Genomic DNA, 17,655 nt, shown 5'->3' with positions numbered 1-17,655 from the left:
TTGGAATGCTGGTACCGATCACCACATGAACTACAAGTCCGTTGGATTTCTAGGAATTTCTTTTATTCAATGTTACAGAGAGCTTGAATAGAAGATTTTGTCTTGAATAAATTGTCGAAGTGGTAGAGCATGCGTTCTAAGGGACCATGTCTTGACAGTAACCAACATCGACCAATCGCAGTTTCCATACCACATGATTTGTTTGTTTTTCTCCATGGGCTATTATTAGCCTATTAGTTCAAACTCCATTGTTTTATTTGCTCGAATGATAAAAACCCAAAAAAAAAAAGGTTTTTATATGATATATTTGGTACTTGTTATACGTGAATTAGTTTATAATTGTTACTTTGTCCAAATTCAAAGAAAGAATATGAAGGGGAGTCGAGTGTATGTAATACGTTTCGAATTTCAACATATTAGGTAAATTCGATGTTAGAGTAGGGACACTTCCCCAATTAATTCGGGCTCGTTGGATCTGGCCTTAAGACCAAAAATAGGTCTCTTGTGAGACGATCTCACGAATCTTTATGTGTGAGATGGGTCAACCCTACCGTTATTCACAATAAAAAATAATAATCCTAGCATAAAAAGTATACTCTTTCATGGATGACCCAAATAAGAGTTCCATCTCACAAAATACGATTTGTGAGACCGTCTCATACAAATTTTTGCCTTAGACCAAGATCAAATTTCTCCAACATCTCATGCATATGCTGAAGATTTTAAGTGCATGTACCTAAAAACAAAGAAGAATTCCAAAAGAATCAACAGGATTCAACGAACATTGAAGTTTTACTCGAAATTATCGAGACAAGCTCAATCATGTCGTAAAATACTGCAGACCGATTTCTGAGCTAAAATATGTGGAACCATGATATATTTAGTTATTTGATATTGATATTTGCTGGATAAGGCTCAGATTGGAGCTCGAATTCCAACTGTAATGCAGGTACATTTGTACGCTCACATACAATTTCCAAATCAAAAGTTCACGAATATTATGGTTGCTTTCTTCATACTTTACCGTGAAAGAAGCTCATAACTACGTGTTTGAAGAAAATAAACTATGGTTAAAAAAACTAGATTTTCATGATCACGAATTCGAGTTTACCTCTAGGGGATTTGGAGAACCAAACCAATAACCATGCTAATCCTCTCATCGTCTAGCATCACTTCAAGTGTCTTTAAGTTAGGATTTGACCCACCCATTTTCTCGATTTCCATGCATTAAAGCAACAATCTCACTGCTGATAATATGCAAGATCTTTCAGCAATGATACAACTTCAGCCGATGATCCCAGAAGATATCTCGCATTGGAACGTTTTCTTCCCACCGCACATGAGAAGTAATTTTCACTCTTGAGATCAAGAACTGATGAGCCTTCCTGCATTGTCATCTTGTCCCCTGTACTAGACCAGCAGTTCCCATTTCCATTACTGCTGCTATCTTTCTTGTCTAGCATTGGATAAGGAAGAGGAGACTTGAGGCAGAATGGCGAAAACTCATATTTTGTTGTTGAATTTAAAGTACTTCTGCCGAGGGAGTTGGGCAATTTGGCTCTTGCAGTAGGTGCTGGACCGGCAGGAAGCTCTGGCTCGAAAAATTTGTAAATATCTTCATCCTACAACATTTTTTCACTAGTAAGAGAAAAAGCTTGATGCTTGGCTTTAAGAATTGTCCCTAGTTGAAGTTTCTCCTGAAAAAAGAAGTTATATTTCACCTTCGCAAGAAAGTGCCCGACACAGAGAATATAATCAATTGGAACTTTCATGCCATTGTGGTGCACGATTTCGCCCAAGATTCTATCTATTGCTGCACCCTAAAGAGACATCAATGTTGAAGCACAAGATTTCAACTTCGTTTAATTGTACACAGAAAACTTTAATGTTATATAATTAGCAACTTACCTTTGTTACACCAACGGCACGGACCTCAACCGATCGCCCACCCTGGACTACATCTACAGAAGCATTTGAAATCGGCCCAGTCCACAGATGCTGCAACAGATCCTTTGATTGAAGCTTCCCAAATTCTACATCTAATTATTCATTGGAAGAAAATTAATTTATAGAATACTATTGAAACTAAACAGAAATTCCGAGCATAGTGCTTTTGAGATCACCTGCATATTTATAATTCCACACAAGTGATGTCTCGCGAAGTTCAAAATGAGAACGTGGAGTTCTCTCTGTAAAATATTCGAACACGTGCTGAAAAGATTTTCATTTGGGATGAGGATTTCATAAATACGAGTAACAGATGCTGAATGGTGAATATAACATATGCACCTGGACGCTGTCAACCCAGTCCATGTTTAGATTTTCAGGCATCGTAGTCATCCAGTCTTCTGTTGTAAGACGCAAAAACATTCCATGTTCTGCAGCTAACCACAAATTATACTCCCCAAAATTCTGCAGAATGAATCAGTCAACATGTAGAATGTGCTGATACATATAAAAGCTGGTTGATTATATGTGAAAGCAGAAAACCTTGTCAAGAACATTTCTATTGCTTCCACTGAGGATGATAATTGTGGTCTTAGGGTCATCGGAAAGTCTTTTCAAGGGCTCTTTCAAATCTGGATGTAACTTGATCTCCATTTCTTTGAATTGATCAATCCTTTGTCCTTGGGTATCCACAGGTTCAGTTAGTGTTGCATTAAATCCCTGTGATTCGGAGTCTTAATCATTTACCAGCATTGGAGATAACAAAGAAATCTTATCATGGAGTTATGTTCAATTAAGAGTCTACTACTATTTCTTTTGTTATAGCTTAGACTGTTAATTAATACATAGAATTCATGGATAATCTATATATTTATTAACAAGATAACACGATTTCTCTAAGCTTTTGACATGATTTCATTGCACCAAGTGCAGTAAAATATTATTAGAAAAGGGTATATCGTGGAAAAAAAGACTCAGTATGATTACCAAAATAAGCAACCGATTATTTGACTGCAAATAACGCTCAATAACCTCCTCTTTAGGAAGTAACGGCGGAATTTGGCGAGTCCTCAGCTGAGCTTCAACGACTGTGTCGTTGAGTTCACTACGTGCAGAAAAGAAAACATTACTTCAATGGCAAAATCCTGCTCATACACACTAACTGGAACAAAAGGACATGCCTACAGCAGGGTAAATATAGATTTTAATGTTCAAAAGATATTAGAGCCCAAGTTTGTCTGCACTATACCTTACAAAAGTTTCGGCCCATTCTTGGGACGTGTGAGTGGTGATGTGAGTAAAATTGTGGCGATGTCTTTTTTCTCTTTCATCTGCTGGCATAGACAAAGCATAAGCAATCGAGGCAGCCACTTCCGTGACATTCCATGGATTCACCAATATTGCTCCAGCACCAAGAGACTGGGCAGCGCCAGCAAACTAAAAAGCCGAAACAAAAATACATACTTGAGGTGCAAAACTAATCGTTTAGATTACTTCAATCAAACTTCGATACATTCATAACTTGCATTTTATATACCATCCGTACAAACTGTAAGCCATCAATTTTTCTGGAAATATAATACCCATACAACTTGTCAGGAGGCAGAGAATACATACTTACCTCACTTAGAATGAGAACCCCCTTCTTTGAGGCCTGGCAGGCCACATACTCATAGCTGACAAGATTCATTCCATCCCTTAAAGATGTTACCAGAGCAACATCTACAATGGAAAAAGGTGGGAAAATTTGCGATGCAGTTCATAAGTTTGATGACATAGTTGGAACTATATAAGAAAAGTGTACCAGTGACAGCATATAGTGCACACAATGCATGAAAATCAAGAGACCGGTCCTGGAAACACAGAACAAAAAGTATTAGAATAAAGGAATAAACGTTTTATGAGAAAATCGCCTAAACATAATTATCTAGTTCTATTCTAAGATCTATCTCAGGAAAAAAAAACTTTCTACTTTTTAACTTGTGATCAACCAAGTTTCACACAACAATGCTAGCAGTTATTTTCAAGATCACGAAACGGATCAGATTTATATTCTTTCTTTTTGCAGTTGCTCTAAAATAATTAAGATATAGTATTAATCCACCATTTAACAACAAAAAGCAAAATATAGGTATATCAAGCTAAAGGTTTCTACTCCAATATCAAATAAGGCATTCAATCTCACTAAATGATGTATGGGAACAGCGGTAAGGGTTCCAAATCTTCCATTTATCCGGCCCACAATTTCATGAACTTGAGATGAAAGCTTCTGATCTGCCAGAGATAGAGCAACTTTTATTAGAATTAGCCAAAAGTACGACATTTATCTTCACTCGAAACTTGCACGTGCGTTGCACATCGAACCAATTTGATTTAAAATAAATTATTTAATCCGATAAATAAACATGATAATTGGTTTCTCTTATGCAAACACGTATCTCTACCAACTTTTATCTTGTTATCTAAAAAACAAAGCTCATAAAAAAGTGAGTCAATGCTCAGTACGTTCATAATCAATCATATAAAGAAATTAGACATATCTCAAGTATCAGACCAAAACTATAAGTCATTTATCAACAAATATCACGATATTTTAAATTAAATCCGACAATTATTCAAATGATACAAGCATCTATTTCCGTGAAATTAATAATAATAATCACATGTATCTGTATGTATCAGGGTCACTAATATTTTCAATCAACATAGCAACTATTGAGAAGAAGATTGTTGAGTACAATAATTGTCCTTGCTGGGTAGAGCAATCGAAACATGATGCTTGAGTTAATGAGTTTAAAAGATTTGATTTGCACTATTACCACCAACTATATCGTTTAGTAAAACGACAAGCGCTTGGTCATACAGACCGAGCGTTTGCTGTAAATATCAACTGGTTATAGATATTATGTAAAGTATTCATAATGATTATTATATGTCACTTATTTGGATAACTTTTTATTCGTACCAAATCATTCGCAAATATGAAAATACAAAAGCTGGATATTCTCAAATATAAATAACCACAATGAACATAATAGATATTAATAATAATTCATTAATATTTAGACATAAAACTTCTGCAAAATATTATTTATTAAAGTTTAGATATATTATTTAATTCTATAAAAAATATAAAAGATTGTTACATATTATGTTTATTATATTTAGATAAATCAAGGACAATTAAATATACGGACACACTATATGTTTTTCCCTTTGTATTTTTCTTTTGTCTTGGTTTGACTTTAAATCTATGTTCTTATTGATTTTTATTCTTCTAAATTAGTCTTATAGATTTTAAGATAACTTCCTGGTTTCTATCTTGCCTTTATTATTGTTAATTAATTTAATTAATATACATTAATAAATATAACATTTTAAATTTATCCTACATTTCATTGAGATTTTTTATCCTAATTATTCTTATTGATTTTAAGATAGTTTTTCGGGGTAATTCTTATCTTTATTATTTTTAAATTAATTAATTTAATAACTAATAATAATAACAATAACTAATAAAATTTTAAGTGTAAAAAGTCAATGAAACATATTAAATATTAGCAAACAATCTATTTAGAATAAACAAATGAACACAGATTAAAAATTCAATGAAGTATATTAAATATTGATTTATGTTACATTTCACTGAGTTTTTTATTCTAAATTATTCTTATTGATTTTAAGAGATTTATAGGATTATCTTGTCTCTATTATTGTTAAATAATTGGATTTAATTAAAACTTAAAAAAATAAAATTTTAAGTGTAAAAAGCAATTAAATATATAAAATATTAGCAATCAATCTACCTATAATAAATAAATAAACACAAACTAAATACTCATGGAGCTAAGCTATAAAATGACATGAAAAAACCTCAAAAAAAAAAAAAAAACTTGAAAATGTCCCAAATATGGTAGAAAATGATGGTGAGGACATCAGTTAGGATCATTACCTACTTATTTAAATTGAGCATTAGGATGAGGATACATACACTCTGGAACATCCGTCCTTGTTGGTACTGCAATTTGTACAAGTACTACCTTGTCACGCCAAATTGGATTTTCTTCAAGGAATTTTTCGAATGCCAAAATCTTCTGAGGTATTCCTTTAATCGTATCCAGTCGATCAACCCCGAGCATTACCTTTTGAAATGAGCACGAGTGTTATTAGAAACTAAGATATTGAAGAATACACCAACACATCAAAGTAAAAAAAAAACAATCATTTCGAATTTGAAAATCAAAGAGCTAAAAAAAAAAAAACAATCATTTCGAATTTGAAAATCAAAGAGCAAGTGCACAACACTAGATTGTGTAGATATTATAAAGAGAACACATATTCATGCTGGGGGCAGTAAAAAATTCATAAGTGTTTATGGATCCTTCATGTGCGATATTTACCTTTCGTCCTTCGAATCTCTCTTTCAATTCTTTGATGTGATCCTTCACTTGAGGAAGCTCAAGGGCTCTAATGAATCGGTCAGAATCTATACCAATGGGAAACTGTAGTTCGGAAGTCCTAATGAAATTAGTATTAACTTAATAATGTGAAATAATGTGCACTGCATTTCTTTTCAAAGTATCCACACAACAACATAATTCTGGTATTCCATTATGACTATACCGCAGCTACACGAGTTAGCTTTCCTTGATCTTCCACACCATCAGGCGTGCCTTCTAGTCCAAGAATACGAGTACACGCACTTACAAAATGCCTTGCATAGTCATACGTGTGGAATCTAAAAGGAAATTTAAGGACAATAAATCAGTGAGATAGACACTAGTTGTTTACGAAAAGTGGCATGTACTTGCGGTGATAACTTGGTGTAAAATGATAACACAAGAAATACAGAAACTGTTAGGCTAAATGTAAAATGGGACATACCCGACTAAATCAGCAGCAAGAACAGATCTTAACAGTTCTGACCTTGATGGCAGTGTCCGGTGAATTTCAGAGGAGGGAAATGGTGTGTGCAGAAACCAACCGACTTTCATTTTGTTGTTGTAATCTTTAAGGCACTTAGGAAGAAACATCAGGTGATAATCATGGCACCACACAACATCTCCCTCCTTGTAATGCTCATTTACAACGTCGGCAAACATCTGGTTTGCCTTCTTATAGGCAGCAAATTGGGACTGAAAACTACGCGTGGTAGCAAGACGATCTTCTTGTGGAAGCCCGAGATAGTGAAAAAGAGGCCACAATATGTTGTTGCAGTAGCCATTATAGTATTGATGGACAATCTCTTCGTCTAGAAACACAGGGATGCATCTCTGTTATAGGTACCATGATAAGCGCTAGATATTGGTGTCAGAAAAGTTAGTGAAGAAAGACGTTAGCAATGTCAGAGTTAGATACAAAAAAATTGGGGGACGAAGCTAAAAGTAAAAAATGTTTAGATACAGGAGCTTGACATCGCTTTGTTCTTGTTTTTTTACAAATAGACCAATAAATCCACAAAGGAGGGGGCTAATAGCCCTATTAACCCCATCCCCCATTAATTCATGTGAATGATGATGTAACACAATATCTGCAAAAGAAAAATGCACAACTCGAGAAATCGATGGCTCATTGACGTAGAACAAAAAGTTTACGAACCTTTTCGGCAAGAGCTTTAGTTAGTGATCTCTGTCCGACTTCATCGGGAACATTTACACCAGCCCACCCTATCCACCTCGCTTCGAACTCGTTGATACCTTTAAGAGGACATAATGTGAATTCTAAGACTGATCGCAGATAGATGTCCTAACTGTGTAGTAAAAATTGAAACACAAGTCATACAAAAAGACAAGTATAAAACTAGAACCTTACAGCCAACATTACATTGAATCATTTTGACCCATTGCTAAATGCAAATAGGCATTCTCATTTGGTTCTTACCCAGAAGAGCGCTAACTAGGCCTCCTACACTGATTTCAAGCGTCCACGTGTCTTCACTCTTTCTAACTGCAGAAACGGGCAGCCGGTTTGCCACTACCAGTAGCCTCTGTTTTGGGACTCGAGCATCTGGTGTCTCACTGCCATCATTCAGGGGTTTTGGTGAATCCATCCCGTTGAAGAAATCCGACTCTCGAGATGCCTTATCATCTCCGGACAAATACAGGTTATTTATGGTTCCAAAAACATCCATGTCCCCCTCATTGTCTTTTGACTCATCTGTGGAATGAAAAGATTTGGTGAACCTTCTTAGCTCTCTTTCTCTTAGTAGACGTTCCAATCTACTCGTGGGCGTGGAGGGATTAGAGTTATAATGGTCTTTAAGAATATGTCTGATTAGTAATTCATCCTGCAGCAAAAATTCAGACACAACAATTCAAACAATTATTTTAATTTTAGTATACAAACATAATAATCAAGTTCCAATCACTTGCCATATTACTTTCCACTTCACAGTCATTTGTATCTAGTACTATTAGCGAACATACAGGACTTAGTTTAGAATTTACAATTGTCGGAGATTTACTGATACATGACTTTCCTGCTCGACAAAGCAAAAGTCTCAACAAGATTTTCCAATTTCTTGAATGTAGATTCATGCAAATTTGAGCATTCGTATACTAACATTTTGATATCGGTTCATAGTAAGCGTCTCTGTGATAGATTCTACGAAAAGCAAGATAAATCACAGCGAATAGGCAGGAGTGACATTTATGAACAGATATAGTTACAAAAGACAAACTAAATCCATGTGATCAGTATTTATGCACATGGATCAGGGGTGAAACTTGTATTTCAGAAGTTTCCGTAAAATTTCGATCTTTTTCATATTGCCCACCCGAATTCGATAGCAATGAACAAAACTAAGGGAAATCAAAATGAGATCAAACCAAAACCAAGTCATCAATAACAGTTGTCTACCAAAAGAGTAATGCGTTTATTAGTTATATATGGAGCTCTTACAAAAATTAAATCAATTGTCATTCAATGAGTGATAACGTAAATACAAAATTCAATCGCCATTCAATGTCATAAAAAATGTCAGGACAGTGAAGAACAGGCAAATCAACAAATGTCTACAGCGTTTCATTCTATTACTTACTCGATCACATTTAGATTCTGATGCCCGCGTGATTCAACAAAGACAATCACATAATCACACGCAGACCAAAACTCAATTTTTAAGACAAGGGACAGTCAAAATCATATCAAGGAATCCGTCGCATTTCTTGAAATCAATAAAAGATTGATAGCCCATTCCGAACATCGAGAATTCAATGTAAAGACATGTGGAAACCCAACAAAGAAACACAAAGATTCAAGATTTTACCAAATTGTTGAGCGAACTGCTGTTTCTTTGCGAAGACTCCATCTCCCCTTTTCTCAAACAGACATGGCCATCGATCATCCTCCACAAAGAGACGAAAAACGCAAGTTGGCAAGAAAATAAGGATATTTTTATTGGCTGTGACCAAGAAATATACAGCAAAAAAAAAAAAGAGAAAGAAAGAGAGAAAAAAATCTTGCAGGCGCAGATTTATGTAACCATATATAGATACGAAATGAGAGCAAAACAGGTTTCTTGATCGCCGAATCTTTGGAAATGTGATGTGCACACAGCGTTTTTTTTACTATCCCGCCATGCAGATTTTGTGTGACAGGTGGGATCTATGAGCGTTAGAGTATATGATAAGTTTGTTTACCTAACACCGAAAAAAGCGATGCCAAACGTAAGCTTCATAGAGTCCTACGTGTGAGTACAACGTCTAGTGGGATATGGAAACTCCACAGAATCTTCAAGATTTTTTATTTTTTTTTTATCTTTTCTAGGTTCCAGATTTTTTTGCTTCAACCGTCTGCTGGACCAGGCTCTCTAAGGGATGGGTTTATACATTTGAGCCCAAATTGAAGCCCGTTAATGTTAGGTTCTGATTTCTAACCTGAATTTGATTCTATTATGATTTGCAAATAAATCATTTCTTGGTGTACGGTCTCATCAGTATATACTCGTAAGACTAGTTGACGTGATCTATAAATATTATAGATAGTAATATTTTGACGTAAAAAATAATATTTTTTCATGAGTCGAGTCAAGTCGGAGAACCGTCTCACGAAATTGACTTGTGAGATCTGTCTCATATATATGAGCTTTGTTTAAATTTTACTACTAAAAAACATAACAAAATTAAAAGATTTAACAAAATTAATTCCAAATTTTACATAGATTCCAAATTCTCATAAAGTAATGTTATATGAATTCATACATCAAATCTTCTAGAATTTGATTATTCATGCAACCTTAAATCTTAATTCAAACTTATAAAGATTTTAAAAAGAGATATTTGTGATTCAATTTCCTTCCACACTCGTCATTTTAGTTGTCGCTTAACATTAATTAGGACTACCCACACTTGCGCACAATTTGAACTCAAATACTTGATTTAATTATAACATGAGATTTAGTAATATTATTTTCTAATACTTATAAAATATGAAAATTCAATCAAACTATATTATATTAAATAAATGCGTAAACCAATAACAATTCAATAAATAAAATATAAAATTTAAATATGATAATATCTAATAAAAATAATATATTTATTTTTTTCTGAAACCATGTTTAAGAACAAAATTGTATGAATTAAAGTTAAAATGTGAAGGAAAATTTTGGAATTGGAAAAAAAGTAAATTAGTGAATCTAAAGCATGACAGTAAAGGGACGCCATTTTCAACTCTCATGGACTTAATCCAACCTATGTAATAGGTTTAACACATCTCATCATTGAAACTTAAACATAACTCAACACAAAAAGCAGCTCCGTAGGAGATGATTTTTCAAATCTATATATACATATCTCATGGACTTAATCCAGTCAACGTAGGACATATAATATTACCAAATAGTAATAGATAGTGTGTATGTATATCCCTGAAACTCTCTGGATTCCGACCAGCTGCGCTTTGCCAATGCCTCGTTGAGTTGTACTCTGTGTTCCGTAAATAGTTTTTTTTTTTAAAAAAAATTCTTTATTTGTAGCCAGTAAGGCAAGAACTGGGTAGGACACAACCTAATTGATAAAGGGGGCCCTGCCCTTAACATCCCTCCATCTTTGCATTTTGAACAGCATTACTTGTCTCTATTAGAAGGCCGGGCCGGGGTGAACGATGGAGACTTGGCTTCCTTAGAGATTCACATCTTTGTTTCACCTTTTGTTTAGCATATATATATTAATTAAATAGAGGCATAGACTTTTTCAAATTGGTGGGTATTGCATGCATGCTGTTCCTCTTCACCTGCCTAATTTAATTGCAAAGGGACCACCAAATGCCCGATTCTATCATCGCATGTGCAATAAATGCTAATTCTTTAATTATACTCACCATATACATGCTTATCTTATATGTATTATTAATTATTATCAACCATGCAATTACACATTTAATAATATGTGAAATTGGCCTTCAGTCCCCCGCCGTCCATTTTATTTGTGTTAAGTCACTGGGTACTTTTTTAGTACCACATTTCCACATGAAGTGTACCACATTTCCACATGAAGTGTACCACATTTTGTATGACATAGTACCACAATTTTATGGATAGGGAGTGAACCCAAAGAAATATTTTGATTAGAGATTTTTCGCCAAATTCCCCTTAATAATTAGATGGCTCGATTTTCCCACTAAATAGGGTTTTTTTAAAAAAAAAAAATCAAAACGAACGTACCGGATCCCCGTCATCGACGGGCAGTAAGCCGACCTAAAAAAAACTAATAAATCCTATGCGTTTACTGCACTGGCCCGGCGGAAGGTGATTGACCATCTGAGTCGGCAAGAGCGCAATAAAATAATAAATTGACGCGCCATATTGCTATTTTCTACGTGCACAACCATGTGAAGAATTAAAGTGAGATTGTTGACCTGGTTTTCTCTTGTTTTAGTTAGTTTTCATAATTAGTCCAATTAAGAAATGTAAAACGAAGTAAAAATATGAACACAAACAATTTTAATGTGGTTACTTTAAGAAGGTTTCGCTTGACGAGTATCACTCGTTCTGAACTTCTCCTTGATCGATGTCTTTTCGAAACGGCGGATTGTTATCTCCCGAGAACACCACGTTCCTTTCTCAATGCAATAATCACAAGGCTCAGAATATATATGTATTGCCAGCAATTGAATCTCTCAAAACAGAATGACACTGTGGAAATGTTAGTAGCTTGCTTGAACAGATGTCGCGACACATAATGAAAAATTTTGTTTTTCTTCACAAAAAGACGCTCACAACAACCGATACTATCTCCTAACGATATAACACTTAAATCTCATGATGGCCTCCCTCGACCACATTCTTATATCCAATAAATCTCAAAACATATTCAAACAATTATCTTTTTCAGTTATGTACATATCTTCAAATCTCAAGCTAATATTTTTAATTTTCTTGACAAACTAAATGAAAAAAACAAAAATATCATCTAACATATATGTATAATTTCTTTTTATATGTATAATATAGTTTATATAGTTCTTCTTTTATTCATTTTTTTATATAAAAAAAAAACACAACACAACACAACACGATGAGCATTAAATCCAGTGGTTAGCTTGGCGATTACCATGCACTCAGAATTAAATCTCTTATCCAGATATAAAATTATCATTTTAGGTTTTCTAGTTTATATAATAATATATTTTCGGACATTAAGTACTGTTACGATAGAGACTATACGTCATCCACATGCTAAGAGATTAATATTAATAGGTGAACCTGCTTAACAAGATTTCGACCAATTCACTTGCTCGATCGTTGCATTCTATCATTGACGAGTGAAAATTATACAGTTGTTATATCGACATGATTTTTTACGTACACCACCAAAAAAAAGTCAAGTAGAGATCTGCATATCCATCGTTATTCGATCTCTAACCTCAATTAATAGTGCAGAATCACGAACGAGAAATATACTGTTTGTTTGAGTCGGTGGCCACCATTACATAAATTATAATGGATATACTAATTTGTTTAGTCATACATGGAGTAACATGGTCATTCAACAATGAAGGTCAAGGAAGTTGGTGACCTGATCACAGAAGAGCCAGCGACCGAAGCCTCGGTGAAAGTCTATAACAGACCTAAAGTAGTTAAAGTACTTGTCGGGTAAGTTCCGACCCACCTTGTTGAATTCTTGGAACGGAAAAAAGAAGTTCATCAAAATAAAAATGAACAAGTTTAAAATAAGTTAACAATAATTTTTAGCTCCTCGTATAAGTTTACACTATCATCGTACTTACGATAACATTGTAATGCTAAAAATTATTCATGTTTAACTGATTAAAATAATAGTATATATGCATGTGAATACTTAATGTGCACCGAATTGTAACAGCTGAGTTCCATCCTCATTTAAAAAAAAAATTGGTTTACACTAAGAAGATGGTAAATGGACTGGTTAATTAGCAGAAATCAAGACCGGGTCAACAACAAATTGGCATTGCTGACTAGTGTTGAAGCTCGCATGTCGTATCCGCGTGAAATCAATGCGTCCAACCAACTCAATATATGCACACACAAAAGTACACTTTGACATCTCCCGAGTCTCCTTAATTTCCATTACTGTATAAACACTTCAATCGTCTTGCCTTAACTTACAATATTCCCTATATACATATCCATTACCCTTCTAGACTCCACATTTACTGCTGCCGTCGCATTATTTATCCTCCTTTGGCATTTGGATATATAAATGGCAATGCGTTGTGGGTTTTGGAGATGGATGGTGGTGGTGGCGGTGGCGGCGGTCATGAATCTTGTGGGTAACGGGGTTACGGCGGAGCCTCAGGTGCCATGTTACTTTATATTTGGTGATTCGTTGGTGGATAATGGGAACAACAATAACATTCGGTCGTTGGCGAGAGCTAATTATTTGCCTTATGGCATTGATTTCCCCGGTGGCCCGACGGGGAGGTTCTCCAACGGTAGAACTACCGTTGATGTCGTTGGTAAGCTCCTACTTTCTTTTTTGGGTTTATTCAATTCATATTTAGTCATGCATGAAAACGCAAATAATTAACCGGACAAATAAGTCCCAAAATTTAAATAAGAAAATTATTTTTATAAAAAATAAATATAATAAATAAACATTTATTTAAAAACCAAATCTATGAATAAAATATTTCTAAAAGCAAGCAGTGGATGAGAGTGAACGATTACCATTTTGCCTTAAAAATTAATAAGATTTATTTATATAATTTTAAAAAATAATTTTTTCTTGATCCCCAGTTCCTTCTTATTTTTTAAGATTTACACTTTGCTCATGAGATCGGTTCTTTCTTTATCAAGTTTTGAGAAAAGAAGTAATATGACAATTTATTATAGATAAACGATTCAAATTACTATATATTTATATACATGCTAATCAATTATTAACTAATATGACTCTTTGTAATCTCCAATACTCTCAGCGGAGCTACTAGGCTTTGATGACTACATTCCGCCATATGCCACCGCCCGCGGCCGACAAATTCTCCAGGGGGTAAACTACGCATCCGCCGCCGCTGGAATCAGGCAAGAAACCGGTCAGCAACTGGTACGAGAATGTATTCCACGAACTCAAAAACTTGCACGCTATTAATCTCTATATTAACACTAGCCTCACACTGATATAATGATCAGGGAGACCGAATAGATTTTAGTGGACAAATAAACAACTACAAGAACACAGTTTCGCAAATAGTGGACATACTCGGGGACGAAGACACGGCCGCAAATTATTTGAGCCAGTGCATATACTCCGTTGGAGTAGGCAGCAACGACTACCTCAACAACTATTTCATGCCCAACAATTACCCCACGAGCCGCCAGTACACGCCTCAACAATATGCTCAAGTTCTCATTGAACAATATACCGATCAGTTAAGGGTATGCATGTTTTGTCTCTGTTTCTATGCAAGTTCCATCTTCTTGAACTTTTGGAACTGTTGATCAGTTCTTTTTACCGACCATCTAGTTCCGATGTTTCATAGTTGCTCTGCACAGTATTTCTTAATCTTTCTAACGAATATTCTTGACCTATTTTTTTTTCCTTTATATTCCTTGGGGTTGATACATGTAGACTTTATATGACTTTGGAGCAAGGAAGTTTGCTTTGATAGGGATAGGCCAAATCGGATGCAGCCCCAATGCATTGGCACAAAACAGCCCCGACGGAGTCACGTGTGTACAAAGAATTAACAGCGCAAACCAAATGTTCAACGCCAGACTCAGGGCATTGGTTGATGACTTCAATAGCAATTCACGCGATGCTATGTTCATCTACATCAATGCCTATGGAATTTTCCAAGACTTAATAAACAATCCAGCGGCTTTCGGTACGTTTGTACAAAGACAGAATATATAATTTGTTCATTTTTTTCAAGATTATGATGAGCCAATAATAATACATGTTTCTATTTCCTTATTTTTAAAACAGGATTAAGGGTGACAAATGCTGGATGCTGTGGTGTGGGGAGGAACAATGGGCAAATTACATGTCTCCCTTTCCAACCTGCATGCCCGAATAGGGGATGAATATTTGTTTTGGGATGCATTTCATCCCTCAGAAGCAGCGAATATTATCATCGGGAGGAGATCATACAGTGCTCAAAGGGCATCGGATGCATATCCCACTGATATTCGCCATTTGGCTCAAGCCTAGGAACAAGGGAATAGACTATTCTTAATTTATGAACGTAGTTTGGCAAAAATGAAATGTAATATATTGTTTGCAATTGTTATATATTTATAAGTTTATAAGGGTTTATATATATATGTATTTTTTTTCCTTTTTTGTGCGGGATTATTTGGTATGAACTCGAAGGGTTCTAAAATAAATTTAGAGTTTATAAAATATATATTTTGGTGTTTTTTGCTTGGACCCTTGCATTGTGGTGGCATGAAGTTGAAAGGAACCTTTTTTCCCTATAGATCTGTACTAATTATGATGCTGGATATTAATTTAATTTGTTCGAAACTCTTCATCTTCTTAAATCTTTTTTTATTTCAGGTTGACAGATCGTTGCATTAATCGTGTAAGTAAAATGGGAGAAGACAAGGTAATAGACTTTTATGCCAGAAATTGCGAACCGGGGGGCAAGAAATTGTCACAGGAAATGTTGGTTCTAGTAATGAACAAGATTCCTACGGCAATTTTGCAGTCTCACGTTTACTTTTTTTTATTGTTAAATTATCATTTTACGACGTTACTTAAGTGCTATGTGAGATGTGAATAGCAAAACCAACAAAAAAAATAAAGATCTTGTTGTGAAAAAGTAAAAATTTATGGTAAAAAGTAAAAATCTCAAACTCTCAAAATTTACCAAACTACACACTTTATAATATTTTTCTCTCTACTCAATTGTGATTTTCTTCAAAAATGAGAGATCTATTTATAGGAAATCTTTACAAATAATCCAAAAATAAAATACATCATTACCTACATCATCACACACTAATTTTCAATATTTACAACTCTTATTTTCAACATTCAAATATTCAACATTCAAATATTCAATACACACATTTTAAATATTATTTTCCAATACTCCCCCTTGTGATGATGATCATGATACGATGATGTCTTCATTACGTGTTTTTGTACTGCCTCGTTAAAAACCTTACTTGGAAAAATCCATTGGGATAAAAACCATAGTAAGGGAAAAAAAGTGCAGTCACGTAAACTCTCCCTGATGTTGACATGAACAATTCTTCACAAATTTCGTAGATTGTGCATCCCAATATTATATATGTGCTTTCTGAATATTGACGTAGGAAGTGCCTTTGTGAAGAGATCTGATGAGTTTTCACTTGATTGAATGTGACGAACATCAATACATCTATTCTTCTCAAGCTCCTTGGTGAATGCGAAGAACTTAGGAGGAATATGTTTAGTTCTGTCGTTTTTTATGTATCCTTCTTTCATTTGAGCAACACATGCAGCATTATCTTCATATAGTATCACAGGCTTCTCGTCGAATGATAATCCGCATGAAATTTGGATATATTGGATCATTGATTTTAACCACACACATTCACGACTTGCTTCATGTAGTGCAATAATCTCGGCATGATTTGATGAAGTTGTTACGAGCGTTTGTTTCTGAGAACGCCAAGATATTGCAGTGCCTCCACGAGTAAATACATATCCAGTTTGGGAACGTGCCTTGTGTGGATCAGATAAGTATCCAGCATCAGCATAACCAATTATACTTGGATTAGCATCTTTTGAATACAAAAGTCCCAAGTCTGTCGTTCCTCGTAGATAACGGAATATATGTTTAATTCCGTTCCAGTGTCTCTTTGTTGGATATGTGCTAAATCTTGCCAACAGATTCACGGCAAAAGATATATCAGGCCTTGTACAATTTGTAAGGTACATAAGGGCACCGATGGTACTTAGATATGGTACTTCTGGACCAAGAATATCTTCATCATCTTCACATGGACGGAATGGATCATTTTCTATGTTTAATGATCTAACAACCATTGGAGTACTTAAAGGATTTGCTTTATCCATATTAAAACATTTAAGGATCTTTTCTGTATAATTTGTCTGGTGAACAAACATTCCACATTCTTTTTGTTCAATTTGTAAACCCAGACAATACTTGGTTTTTCCAAGATCCTTCATTTCAAATTCTTCCTTCAAGTATGACACAACTTCTTGAATTTCTTTATTCGTTCCAATGATGTTTAAATCATCAACATATACAGCAATAGTTACGTATCCGGATGTT

At 34.6% G+C, this 17,655-nt stretch overlaps 2 protein-coding genes across 3 annotated transcripts; one reads left to right on the top strand and one right to left on the bottom strand.

Annotated features, from left to right (window-relative positions):
* Positions 1-862: 862 nt before the first annotated feature.
* On the bottom strand, positions 863-9,645 carry LOC142533913 (alpha,alpha-trehalose-phosphate synthase [UDP-forming] 1-like). 2 transcript variants are annotated; one of them, XM_075640849.1, is made up of 18 exons: positions 9,215-9,645; positions 7,828-8,233; positions 7,546-7,643; positions 6,832-7,220; positions 6,571-6,685; positions 6,348-6,449; positions 5,939-6,089; positions 4,133-4,221; positions 3,752-3,800; positions 3,569-3,669; positions 3,197-3,384; positions 2,935-3,052; positions 2,491-2,667; positions 2,290-2,412; positions 2,124-2,211; positions 1,909-2,039; positions 1,722-1,820; positions 863-1,622 (listed from the first exon to the last, which is right to left on the bottom strand). In XM_075640849.1, the coding sequence occupies exons 1-18, from the start codon at positions 9,290-9,292 to the stop codon at positions 1,242-1,244; spliced, it is 2,883 nt and encodes a 960-aa protein (XP_075496964.1). In that variant the 5' UTR covers positions 9,293-9,645; the 3' UTR covers positions 863-1,241. The 2 variants fall into 2 exon arrangements, 1 of the variants encoding a protein (XP_075496964.1); XR_012816845.1 differs by lacking the exon at positions 863-1,622 and having other exon boundaries at positions 2,124-2,189.
* A 3,882-nt stretch (positions 9,646-13,527) lies between these two features.
* LOC142533888 (GDSL esterase/lipase At1g29660-like) lies at positions 13,528-15,790 on the top strand. The gene is given in 6 exon segments (XM_075640811.1): positions 13,528-13,884; positions 14,347-14,471; positions 14,558-14,803; positions 14,997-15,252; positions 15,354-15,445; positions 15,447-15,790. Coding segments are annotated over 6 exon segments (1,107 nt in total). The 5' UTR covers positions 13,528-13,628; the 3' UTR covers positions 15,579-15,790.
* The last annotated feature ends 1,865 nt before the right edge of the window (positions 15,791-17,655 follow it).

Source organism: Primulina tabacum, chromosome 2 (assembly GCF_025594145.1).
Source record: "Primulina tabacum isolate GXHZ01 chromosome 2, ASM2559414v2, whole genome shotgun sequence".
Taxonomy (NCBI): Eukaryota; Viridiplantae; Streptophyta; class Magnoliopsida; order Lamiales; family Gesneriaceae; genus Primulina; species Primulina tabacum.
The sequence above is the reverse complement of the archived record's forward strand: the minus strand, read 5'-3'. Positions and strand labels throughout refer to the sequence as shown.